Source organism: Vulpes lagopus, chromosome 2 (genome assembly GCF_018345385.1).
Source record: "Vulpes lagopus strain Blue_001 chromosome 2, ASM1834538v1, whole genome shotgun sequence".
Taxonomy (NCBI): domain Eukaryota; kingdom Metazoa; phylum Chordata; class Mammalia; order Carnivora; family Canidae; genus Vulpes; species Vulpes lagopus.
In genome coordinates, this window is record NC_054825.1 from 53,648,255 (window position 1) to 53,661,893 (window position 13,639).

Here is a 13,639-nt window from a genome sequence, read left to right on the forward strand (position 1 = left end):
TTGACTATATTCATAATAATTTTCTAACATTTTTCAACTCAGATTTAATAAATCAGTGAATTACAAAAAGAATGAAACTGAAATAATGCACACGGTGTACAAATTCCTCTAAACTTCTACCTAAATACCGTACCATGTTGTAACTGACCAGTACTGTCAAGACCCTTATAAAACAAAACTTCCTGGTTCCCAGAAAGTAGTTAATTTATAGAAGGCATGGTCTAATTGAAAACTCAGTCAAACAAATGTTGATCAAATGTTACCAAAATAAACATACTCAGAAAGTTAAGGTAAATTTTGTCATGAGGCTCCATAATGATACCAGGAGCAACACTCACCTTGGGGAAAGTAGGACAGTAGGGATAAATAGGAAGGACGAACTTCAGGCCCAGCCTCTACCCTAGGAAAGCTGGAAGCATAAGAGGCACTACTAACCTCACTTAGATTTTGATCATAGTTTTTTTCCCACTTTTTCATTAGAGTAAACATAACTAAAAATTGTGCGTTTAGGGGTCCTCTGTGCACAAAAGTAAACTAAAATTAATTTTAAAATAAAATAATGATTAAGAGTATAAGCTCAAAAACTAGACTACCTGGGTTCAAAAGTAGCTTTGTCACATGCTGGCCAGGTGAGCTTAGAGGAGTTTCAAAAGTAGCTTTGTCACATGCTGGCCACGAGAGCTTAGAGGAGTTAACCTCTTTGCACTTATGTTTTCTCATCTATAAAATGGAGATAATAGTACTTATATTTCATGAGTTGTTGGGTGATTAAGAAATTCATGGACCGGGGGATCCCTGGGTGGCGCAGCGGTTTGGCGCCTGCCTTTGGCCCAGGGCGCGATCCTGGAGACCCGGGATCGAGTCCCACGTCGGGCTCCCAGTGCATGGAGCCTGCTTCTCTTCCCTCTGCCTGTGTCTCTGCCTCTCTCTCTCTCTCTCTCTCTCTGTGACTATCATAAATAAAATAAAATAAAATTCTTAAAAAAAAAAAAAAAAAAAAGAAATTCATGGACCAATGAACACATAAACAAATGAATGGATGTTGGTAATTACCTTTTTCATGTTTTCCTTTAAATGCATAAGTATTATTTATTCAGAATTCAAACAGTATAATTAGAAAGTGGTCATATTAAGCACATACATTGCATAGGTCAAGAAATACCTAATATTTATTTAAAAAGGTAAACTCCAAGACATTGTATAGGTTACGTATCTAATCAGCTCAATTTCCTATGCTTATATAATTTATACTGTGCCATGAGAAACAAAAGTACTATTTATAATGAACACCTTCAAAATCAAAGTAAAAGCAATACTGAATGATGATAAATATAAGAGATCACTACTTTTAGGTCTTTGAAAACTGATCATCTATACATAGTACATATAGTTTATTTAGCTACCACACTGGAGTCTTTTTATGTATGTACTAAACGTTTAAATGGTTACTATAAGGGTTGCTGAAAAGTAAGAAGCATATTACTGCTGATGTTAAGATTGGCAATGTTTTGGCTAATACTCAAATAACACTCAGAAGTTAACAGTTATATATAAACTGGATAACATAAAAATAAATCCAGTTATATATCCAGTTATATATAAACTGGATAACATAAAAATAAATATTTCCCTTATCTAATTTTAGATTTTAACTGGACAATTTGGTCTAAAAAGGAAAAGCATCAATATAGTTATCAAAGATTTCTAACCACAATCACAAAAATTTGAAAAATAAATGGGATGATGTTATGAAGGTCAACAGAATATATAACTCAAATATGCTAGTGACTGAAGGAATATTCAATTTAAGACTTTCTGCAGACAACTGGCTTAGATTTAATGAAAAATGAGAATCAGAATCCTTGGCAATCAACACCCAGGATTATATGATAAAAGAAAATTAACCAATCAGCTATATAAAAAGAAGATCCAAATGCAAGCTACTCTCATTATTTGTTTAATCTATTTAATCATATTTCTCTGAAACGATGTTAAATTCGGGCACCTGGATGGTTCAGTGGTTGAGCGTCTGCCTTTGGCTCAGGTTGTGATCTGGGGGTCCTGGGACTGGGTCCCCGCATCAGGCTCCTTGCAGGGAGCCTGCTTCTCCCTCTGCCTATGTCTCTGCCTCTGGGTCTGTGCCTTTCATGAGTAAATAAATAAAATCTTTAAAAAAAAAATGTTAAATTTCTAAGTTTAAGACTGCTTGCCTCTGGGTCTGTGCCTCTCATGAGTAAATAAATAAAATCTTTTCAAAAAAATGTTAAATTTCTAAGTTTAAGACTGCTTGCAACTGGAAACAGACTACCTGCAGAGTCTAGAAATTTTTCACCGTATTTTTCCAAAACCTACTTAGAGAACTATTTGTTGCTTGCTATTAGTAACATTAACCTCTCCAATTTTTGAGAGTTTGTCAGGTATTTTGGCTGGCATATGACCTTCAAGATTTAGGTCAGAGAGCACTATGAGACAACTGGAGAACAGAACTATATAAATTTTATTGCATTATAATTCTCACCTCTCAAAATCTAGGAGAGGAATCTGTCTCTTCAAGTGCAGAATTTAAGTGCTTCTACTTTTCTTCTTTTTTTTAAAAAAAGTTATCTGTACAAAGTATTTTCAGGTTCCCCAAATCCTAGAGATTTCAAAACCACAACAGCCACAATTAAGATATGCAGTTAACATTTTCCAAAGGTACTTTTAAGTGTACATGGAAAAAATATTTAATTCCACGACTCAAAATGTGAAAAATCATGTTAAATGAACATAGATGCTCTCTTCATGCAATGAGGGGGTTTAAAAATAACAATGGGGAAATAGTCCTAATAAATAAAATGTAGATTTCAGCCTGTGTGACAGTATGATTTCTCATCCTCTTGCTGCTAAACTATTAAGTTCTAAGTAAATTCAAAGTATATATTCTAAGTTAAAAGAGCAATTGAAATAAATGTGCTACTACCAAGCTAAAAGAACACAAGGCTGATATTTAATTGTTTGAATTAGGAGAAAAAAGTTACTAAAGTATTAAGTAACATCATTTTGAAGCCAAGAAAGGGGAAGAAATGCTCAGGTTTGAACAATATTTGGGGGGCAGGGAGTGTTAAATCCCTGGAGAGCAAAAATGTTTTATTGAAACAATGAAACATTTAGTACATCTTAGGCAGCAATTAATAATGACCTCCACAACGAGACCATTTTCAAGGGAATTCCTCTGTAAACATTTTGTTGTTTTGTTTTCAGAAGAATGATGTGATATCTGGAATTTGATTCAAAAGTTAGTAAAGCTGGGGATGGTGTAGGTAACAGGTGAAATAAGACTGGCAATGTATTGATAACTGTTGAAGCTGGACGATGAAAATAAAGGGCTTCAATTATATTATCTCTATACTTTTGTATATGCTCTAATTTACCCTAACTAAAAGGTTGAAGAAACAACCATAAGGTAAGCTTTTATTTAAAGAATTCAAAGTTCCTTTATTTCATCTTTTCAATCAAATATTACTAGATTATCTGATCATCAAATTAACTCTTCTGGGTACCAACATAAAGGCTTTCCCCCCTAGATTTTCCTTAGTTGTGTCACTGAGCAAATAGACTCTATTGGGAAAAGGAAGCCTTATAGACAATTACATACAATGATTAAGCAATAGTGCTAATAAATCCAAATCGCAAAAACTTTGACATAAGCTTAAAGGCAAATTGAAAAAAGCAAGTAGGGTAGTGAAGTAATAAGTATGTCACCTACCTTCCACAGTGGACACTTGAACAAGTCAAACAGACCCAGGGGCTTTTGTTGGATCGGCACACTAATAAAAAGAAAAATACACAATATACCAATTGTATCATGTTACTTCTCAGTTTCTCCCCTAATCTGTAATATCATATCCTGTGATTAAGTTAAAAATTCCATGGCTGCTTAGGTGTACCAAAATCACAAATCCCTGCTTTGTGAGTGCATTTACACAGAAAGGCTGCCTAATTAAAGTTATACTGAAAAGCACTGAAAATGCATATCCACAATGGCTGCTCATTTTAATTGTTGACTCAAACAGTTCAACCACAAGTTAAACACATATACTTTCTTCCTTTATTATTTATTTCTTTTTGCCACAGTCTCCAACAAGTTAATGACAGTCTATTTTCTCTTAAAAACATTTTTTAAGTCTAATTTTTTAATCACATGTCTTTGCCAGGCAGATTATATACTACTATAAATGACAACTCTTTCAGTTTACTTAATGAGAGGCATAACCTAAAGATACAATTAGGAAGACTAAATCCAGTTCTTCCCAAATTAATGTCTTGTTTGCATAAAATGTAATTCTAAATATGACAACTGCATTTAATTCTTCCTGAGGGTATAATCAAGACATTAATTATTTTAGTTTAAGTATTATGGGGGGGGGCAAGAAAAGCATGAAAACTTTTAAAAATACTGATTGCAATTTTTGCTTTCCGTTTACTCATTCACTCTTTAAAAAAATGCCCAATAAATATATAACAATGATTTTCAAAAGGTAAGGGACATAAAAATCACCTGAAAAGCTATTCAGGATGTGGATGTTCTACTTAGGCAGAGGTATCTACATTGGGGTGGGACAGAGGACAAAGAACATGTGTATTTTGAGAAAAGTAGCTTTCCAGGTGACTCCCTAATACAACCACAAGTCCACAGGGGTATGGGAGGGGCACCCATGGTACAACCACACACTCAGAAGTATCGCAAGTTCACTGCCTAGCGCATAGTATGTGCTCAATAAGCATTTATTGAAAGTTCAAATTTCCTAGTTTAAGACACCAACCTCTTCCAAGTTCTGGTCCCCACTGTAGTGCTCTTGCATTCACACATTTACATTAACTGCCAGGGCCATTTTGAAGGCATTTGAGTTTTTTACTCAATTGAGTCCAAGTTTATTTTATATGCATGTAAGCTACACAACTGAAAGGTCAAGAAGTATACCTGCCAAATTGCTAACAATAATTATTATAGGCAGGTACACGAAAAGACTGTATTTGAGAGGAGACTGTTGACTACTTATTTCTATACCTCCCACGGTATTTGTTTTATATCAATAAGAATATGTTTTTATAGTTTGAAAAGAAAGTTCTATAAAGAGGGGCACCTGGGTGTCTCAGTCCATTGAGTCCCTGCCTTTGGCTCAGGTCATAATCTTTGGGTCCTGGGATAAGCCCTGTGGGCTGTGAGTGCCCCTGCTCAGCAGAGAGCTTGTTCCTCTCCCTCTGCCTGCCCCTCTTCCTGCTTGGGCCACAGGCATGTCTCTCTGTGTCAAATAAATAAATAAAAGCTTTTTTAAAAAGTTCTATAAAGTATACTTTTTAAAGAAAAATAAATTAGAACACAGCTTATTTGAAACAGGTATTCATGGTTTGAGATATAATTTGGAGGACTGAAAAACTAAGAATACTGTTGTTCCTTTAGTAAATCTCTTTTTCTCTTAGTAAGTACTAACACTATATTTCAATCTGGAAAAAAAAAGTTGTTAAAGTTTAATATTAACTGAAATAATTATGTTACAATAATAAGTTTAGTTCCACGTTTTTAACTATCTAGAGTTTGTTTTCATTTTAATTATGGAAGATTTTGGGACAACCCAGGTGGCTCAGCGGTTTAGCACCGCCTTCCGCCCAGGGCGTGATCCTGAAGACCCAGGATCAAGTCCCACGTCAGGCTCCCGGCATGGAGCCTGCTTCTCTCTCTGCCTGTGTCTCTACCTCTCTCTCTCTGTCTCTCGTGAATAAATAAATACAATATTAAAAAAAATTATGGAAGATTTTTTTCCTTCTTTAAATGAGAAAAAGAAAATCTAGAGCAAAATCGCTGTTACTTTGGTGTGTTTTCTACCAACTGTTGCTTTTTTCTCCCTTATAAATATACACACAGCACATAGAATTTTGTGAACTAATTTCTCCACTGTCCGTATATAATGTTTTTAAAGATTTTATTTATTTGAGAGAGAGCATAAGCAGGAGGAGTGGCAGGGGAAGAAGCAGACTCCCTGCTGAGTACAACATGGAGCTCAATCCTAGGACCCTGAGATCATGACCTGATTCGAAGGCAGATGCTTAACCAATCGACACCCCTCCACTATCAGTATATTAAATGTGTTTCTGCATGTTACTGAATTTAGAACAATGTATTCTATATCTAGTCTTATAATATCTCAATTATCTGAATTTTTAAATTAATTTTTAAATTTCTCAATTTCAAATTTTAAAATGGCACCCTAAGGCTGAGAGGAGAAAGAAATGGGGAATAACTACTTGAAAGGCACAGGGTTTACTTTGGGATGATGAAAAGGTCTTACAACTAGATAGAGGTCGTGGTTGTAGATGTACTAAATGCCACTGATTTGTCCACTTTAATATGGTTAATTTTATGTTATGTGAATTGTACTTCAATAAAATAAGTAGTTAAATAAACAGGTACTTCAGATAGGGATGAGGAGAGAGGGTAAAAGGAAATGAAGTATTGACTTTCAAAAACATTGCAAACAAGTGACAGTCCATTTTAGTAAATCTCAAAAAAAGAGTTCCGTTCCTGAGTTAAGAAATCAGACTTCTTCTATCATGAATATTTATAGTAAGAATGTTAAAAATACGGTGATAGGACAGTTGGTCTTAGCTATTTAAATGATAATACTCTCTGAGGGCTTAATACTTTAACACCATAAAAACATTTGAAAGCTAAAAAGCTACACAGAGAATTGGGTATGATGAGGCATTCTGAAGCCATTTATTGCACTGCATTGGGGAATATTCACTGTCTATACACACCTTATACAAATTAAGAAACTTTCATGTACCCGAAACAATTATAAAATAGGATGAAAAAATATTGGCTTTAAATTAAACTAACTAGGATATAACATGAATAAAAGAATACTATAAATAATCTCAGAATTATTTATCACCTTAAGGGTCACTCTCTTATTATAAAAAGTAGTCTCAATTTATAGGCAGATGAGTTTCAAAAGTTATCTGTAGGATGAACATATTTCCCATGGACAGTATAAGAGATTTCCATAAAATTATAAGCTGTAATATGATTGAAATAATGTACAGCTGACCCCTGAGCAATGCCAGGGGTTAGGAGTCCCGATCCCCACACAGTTCAAAATCTACATAAAACTTCTGACTTCCCCAAAACTTAACTACTAATAGCCTTTTGTTGACCAGGAGCCTTACTGATGGCATAAATAGTCCATTAACATATTTTTTATGTTATATTTACTATATACCATATTCTTACAATAAACTAGAGAAAAGAATATGTTATTAAGAAAAGCCTAAGGAAGAAATAATATATTTATGATACTGCACTATATTAACTGAAAAAAAAGTCCACATATAAGTAGACTCACATAGTTCAAACCTGTTTTAAGGGTCAACTGTGCATATTTATTTAAAACAAAACCACATATAGTCCATAAAAATGATTTTAAGCTATAAGTATGCTATTCAGTAAAACATAAAACATATTAAGCTGAATGGTTTATTTTTTAAATTTTAAATGCTAGAATTTGACAGAAAGAGAAGGATGGAAGTTTGTAGAAGCTCAAAAAGATAAGTCCAAGAACTTATTTGGGCTCTTTTTATTACACCTAATTACACTTCAAGGTTACATCACAGTGAGAAAGCCAGGTATTTCTCACACTGTTACACTTCACCAAAACAAAATCATTGGATCTCATAAATGGAGTTTTGCCTTTTACCCAGGTTATGTTGTCAAAGTTACTCTTTCTTCCAGCAATCTCTCCCCATTTGCTGGATTCTTCCAACCACAAGCTCAGTATTCCTTTTCTAAGCTCAGGCATCACAGCCCGGAGGTTGCTCCTTCTAATCTCCTCCTTTAGCTATGGCCTCAGAACTGTCCTCTGGCCCTAGTCTCACCTCAGCCAAAGGCTCTGCAATTTGGCAACAGGGTCTTTTTAGAGGAAGAGGACAGTCATGATCCTCTCCTAAACTAGAGCCATTTTCCAGAAGATAGAAGCTCTTGGGGACTGTGACGGTGGACCAGTTCTGGCTGGGCCGAGGACGTCTGATCTTCCTGCCCTCCTCCCCCTTCCACCTTTACCCCAAAGCCCTGCAATTAAGTGGTTTGATTCCCCCTCCCCCAAAAAAGAAGCTATAACACACATACTAGGCAGGGGAGAAGGTGGAGGAGCATCTGCCTCTAAATCATGCCCATGCCATGTCTTCTTCCTAGAGCCACCAAAGCTTTAATTCTCTTGGAAACCGGAAAGTAAGAACTGATAGAGCACCAAGGTAGAGAGAGGGAAGGCATCCAAGGTATCCTTCGATCTATACAGCGAAGTGGTTTTATTCCTTACTATTCTTGTAAAAGGAATGGTGTGCTCCTTTATCAAGAGATGAAGAAAGGTCACAAACTAGGGAATTTTGTTTAAAGGGACCTGCTGACACAGATGTTTTCAGGTTGTGTTCAGAAGACAAGGAGTTCATAAGACAAAACTATCTACACTTTCCACATCTACACTTTCTACATGACCACTGGTCTTCAATATCCTTAGTATTCATTACATAGAACCTAACCAGACAGTACATTTGATATTTAAAGCCTCTCAACAACTCTCTTGGAATTCTTTTTTTTTTTTTAACTTATTTATTTTTGAGAGAGAGAAAGAGAATGCATGTGAGCAGAGGGAGGGGCAGAGGGAGAGTATCTCAAGCAGACTCTATGGGGAGGGGCAGAGGGAGAGTATCTCAAGCAGACTCTATGGGGAGGGGCAGAGGGAGAATATCTCAAGCAGACTCTATGCTGAGCATGGAGCCCCATGTGGGGCTCTATCTCACAACCCTGAGAACATGACCAAAGACAACCAAGAGTCGGATGCTCAACCAATGGAGCCACCCAGGCACCCCTCTCTTTGAATTCTAATTTTTTTCTTTTATAAAAACATCATGCACCAGTGCTTATGATACAGCTTAATGTCTCTACACACAAAACAGTTCAAGCACACAGCACTGACAGGCAAGTCACTTATAGTGCATCCATTATTTAGTAGTTGCTTCAACTGGTAGTGAGGCTCTAACTTCCTAAGAATTCAGACAGGTAAGGATCTGATAACCAAGATTCTAGTCCTGGCTCTACCATTACTAAGCTATAGAACTGAGAACATCACTACTACTCTTAAATGAAGACAACGCAATAAGCATATCCATCTAATTATAAAAGTAGTCAAAGAATATAAGGAAAAAGATTAGTGAAACAATAATGTTATCCTCCCCTATAGACAAAAGTCTTCCAACTCCACTTTCCACCTAATTTAAAGGCTTAACAACACAAGGATTAATTGCTAATGTAGTATAATTTTCTAAACCAATGATTTTCAGCTTTTTTTCCCTGTCTCTAAACACTTGAGAGGCAAACATTCCCACCACATTGCCCATTAGTAGTAACAGCAACTCACTGCAATTGTGGGGGTGGGAAGTACATGGAATCACTGTACAAAAGTATTACAGACAAACATGCCACTATGACTGTAAAACTCAGAGAACACCACTACCCCAGCACACACAGAGTTTTTAAAATGCAGCACTCTAAAAATATTACCAAGCCATAAGAAAACATCCATAATATAGATTTTTTTAAAAAGTTCACTTTTATCTAGTTAATATTCATCTAGGACATAGTATGTGCCAAGCACTATGGCAACCACTTTATGAATATTACTTCATTTAATCCTTTATAATTCAGTAAGGAATTGGCCTGTTTTACATTACTTGTAAACAAACCTATTCTTTAGCTTGTTTTACAGATAAGAAAACTGAGGCAGAGACAAGTTATGTAACTTGCTAAGTTAGTTTGTGACAGAACTAGAAATCAAACTCTGAAGGCATGGACTGCTGTAAAGCAGTAAGTCCAGAAGGCTGTCATTTTTGTTTTAAAAAGATTTTATATTGCATGTTTCTGTGTGTATATTATATACCTCTATATAAAATTTTTAAAGCCTAGAAGGATATATAGTAACTGTTAATAGTTACATAAAAGGAATGAGAGGAGAGATTAGAGCCACATGGACCTTATTTCCCGCTACAGTGTTTGAATTTTTTCAGAAAATATTACTTCTTTTATAATAAAAAATTTTAATAGCTTAAATTTAAAAATACTGGTATTATAAAATTGTCCTAAGGAAACAGATTTATTCTAAATTATTAAGCATGAGTGGTTAAGTTAAGCCAAAATCCAAGATTATAACTCTATGGGTTTATGAAACTATAATCAGTGAAAACAAAATTTCTGCAGCTATTATTCAACACACACACACACACACACACACTCCACAGAGTATCAATACCAAAAGTGTTATTTCTCTTAAAACTGAAGAATAGGGCAGTATTATCACAAAATTCTAAGAGTATTCCAGTAAACATAAGTAGAACTATATCTAGGACTAACCCAGGTAACCCTCCAACTGATATATTTTTAGATATTTAAGAGCAAGGCAAAAAAAAATAAATAAAAAGAGCAAGGCATATAATCTTCTTTATACCATAAACATTATTTGAACTATATGCTCACAGCCTATTCTATGCTAAAAGTTCTGAAGTCTCTCCTATCTTCAACTTAAATCCTCTGAAATTACTAGGGGAAGGAATTGGTAAAGTCACATAAAGGAAACGGGAACTGGGCCATAATATAGTCCAGAAAAGAAGAAATCCAGCTATCCTAAGCAACTGCCACAGATGCCAGAGCAGCCTGAATGCAGCCAAACTCATTGTCGCCCACCATCCTCCAGTGCTGCTCATTCTGGGAATGGGCATTGAGTTCCCAAGGAACAGGGAAATAGGAGAGTTCTCTTAAAAAGCAACAGGAGGGGCCAGGGCCAAAGGACTGAGCCAATGCACAGTTTGGGAGATTAAGCAGAGGTCCAAATACTTGAGGAAAAGAAACCAAGCATGAGCACCAAATCCAAAGTGGATGGAAGTGGCAGGTTGGGACTGAAGGCCAAGATCACAGAACCAAGAGTTCAGGGCCAAGGCAAGAAAGACAATTATGAAGCAAAGCTTATCTTGATCATCTTTCCACTTTGCCCTTGAGAATTTTTTCCACCTTCCTCCTTCTGGCAGCTCTCTCCTGTCTCATTCCCATTCTTATTCAAGGCTTAGCAATACATTAATCTCTCCTGAATCATTAAATAAGTAAATTATTTTCTGGTAAAGTCACAGTTCAGTATTTCTCATTATCATTCTCTCCTTTCTGTTTAATAGCTCTATGATAGATTAAAAATAGTCACAAAGTCTTTGATACTCCTCCCATTGAGAAGTAGATCTGTGTCCTCATTCTTTGAATTTGGTAGGCTCTGTAACTGCCCTGACAAGCTGCATATGACAGAGTGACTCCGTATCCATTTGCAGGCCTAGCCCTTAAGAAATTGACAGCTTCCTCTCGCTATTACTTGGAATGCTTACTCTTGGAAAAGCCAGCCACCATCTAAGAAGTCTGATGACCAAACATACTGTGAGAAACCCAAACCACATGGGGAGACTTTGGAGAGTATGATGCCACGGTATGGGGAGTTTGGAAAGGGAGAGAGACTGTGGAGCACAGAAGCACCAGACATGTGAGTTAAGAAACCATTTTGGAAGATGATGCTCCAGCAACACCTGGGTGGCTCAGTGGTTGAGCGTCTGTCTTCAGCCCAGGGCGTGATCCTGGAGTTCTGGGATTGAGTCCCACATCAGGCTCCTCACAAGGAGCCCACTTCTCTTTCTGCCTATGTCTCTCTCTGCCTCTCTCTGTCTCTTGTGAATACATTTTAAAAATCTTAAAAAAAAAAAAAAAAAAAGATGATGCTCCAGCCCCAGGTACTCCAGCAGATGCAACACCAGCCAAGTTCCTCCTTTGATCCATAAAACCATAAGCAAAATAAAATGGTTGTTTTAAGCTACTAAGATATAAGGTAGTTTGTTATGCAGCAGTAGATAATCAGAAGATTACCTATAGAAAGGGGGGTTATCAGTGATAAAGCATCCATCATTTACACCTGCCAAAGTCACTGAAATGACTAACACTATTCTTTAACAGAAGTGAGGATGAGAACCTCCAGAGGTTCTAGCCATAGGATTCAAAATTATACACAGACTATACTATCATCTCTGCAACAGAGGCAGTAAGAGAATAAAGACATGGTGGTCTATCATTAACTTAGCTAGCATCATCTTTGGGACTGCCTCTTTCTCTATCCTTTCATTACTGTAATAACTCAAATCCAGATGTGCCATCACTACCATAAAACAACCTAACTCATTCTTGAGCACTTCTAATGTTGTCCTATATTGTAAAAACAATCTTCAAAATCTCAAAAAACACTATTCCCATAGCAACCCCAAATTCTGAATAAAGATCCTTAAGAAGGTGTCATTGGCACCTGCAAGAACTCCTTTTCTGTCCTTTAAAGCTACAAACCGGGATCCCTGGGTGGCACAGCAGTTTGGCGCCTGCCTTTGGCCCAGGGCGCGATCCTGGAGACCCGGGATCGAATCCCACGTCGGGCTCTCGGTGCATGGAGCCTGCTTCTCCCTCTGCCTGTGTCTCTGCCTGTCTCTCTCTCTCTCTCTGTGTGACTATCATAAAAAAAAAAAAAATAAAGCTACAAACCTATCCTTCATTCCCTTTGCTTCTCTGGATTATGTTCTTTACTAAACATTCTGGGAAACCTCGGATTTTACTAAAGTTTCTATTTAAAATACTGAGTAGTTATGAATTGAGAACATCCTACTTCATTTCTGTTTCCAATTCAGTCTTTGCTTTAAGAGTTTTGACATATTCCAGGGCAGCACAGGTGGCTCAGCAGTATAGCGCCGCCTTGAGCCCAGGGCGTAATCCGGGGACCCGCGATCGAGTCCCACCTCAGGTTACCTGCATGGAGCCTGGTTCTCCCTCTGCCTGGGTCTCTGCCTCTCTCTCTGTGTCTCTCATGAATAAATAAAATCTTAAAAAAAAAAAAAAAAAAGAGTTCCGACATATTCCTTACCCAGCCTGACTTGAATCTGATCTCTCAGCAATGTCTGATTTTAGGACTTTGTAGCTAGAATTAAGAGCCTACATGCTAATCAGAATCCCAAGATTTCTGAGGAAGTACTCACACTTTTCTCTTAAAGTTTTCATAAAATTGTTGCACAGCCAGTCCAGAAGGAGGAGGAAAGGGAAAGGCACAATGATCAGAAAACTCCATTCCACATCATTTGGGCTGAATTAGGCAAAGGTCAGAACACCTCGGTGGCTCAGTGGCTGGCTGAGCATCTGCCTTCAGCTCAGGGCGTGGTCCTGGGGTTCCGGGATGAAGTTCTGCATCCCTCTGCCTATGTCTCTGCCTCTCTCTGTTGTCTCTCATGAATAGATAAATAAAATCTTAAAAAAAAAAAAAGAATTAGGCAAAGGCCTTAATCACCTTCCCTTGACTCTTAACCCTGCCAAAAGAAATCTTTATTCTTTAATATAAAAATGTACCAGGCAGCCCGGGTGGCTCAGGGGTGTAGCGCCGACTTCAGCCCAGGGTGAGATCCTAGAGACCTGGGATCGAGTCCCACATCAGGCTCCCTGCATGGAGCCTGCTTCTCCCTCTGCCTATGTCTCTGCCTCTCTCTCTCTCTCTCT

The 13,639-nt window shown here is 37.1% G+C and overlaps 1 protein-coding gene across 6 annotated transcripts in view; it reads right to left on the bottom strand.

Moving 5' to 3' along the window:
• Positions 1 to 13,639, bottom strand: part of USP3 (ubiquitin specific peptidase 3) — a 110,891-nt gene that overhangs the window by 75,014 nt on the left and 22,238 nt on the right. For 3 of the 6 annotated variants that reach the window (XM_041739262.1, XM_041739261.1, XM_041739263.1), the window contains exons 2-3: positions 3,746 to 3,806; positions 2,519 to 2,635 (exon numbers count right to left, since the gene is read on the bottom strand). Coding sequence is in view for 3 of the 6 variants with exons in the window: in XM_041739260.1 (XP_041595194.1) it covers positions 3,746 to 3,806; positions 13,129 to 13,150 (83 nt within the window). In the remaining 3 variants the exon portion in view is untranslated. Of the gene's footprint in view, positions 1 to 2,518; positions 2,636 to 3,745; positions 3,807 to 13,128; positions 13,358 to 13,639 lie in introns of those variants that run through there. The other 3 variants (XM_041739258.1, XM_041739259.1, XM_041739260.1) reach the window with 2 other exon arrangements.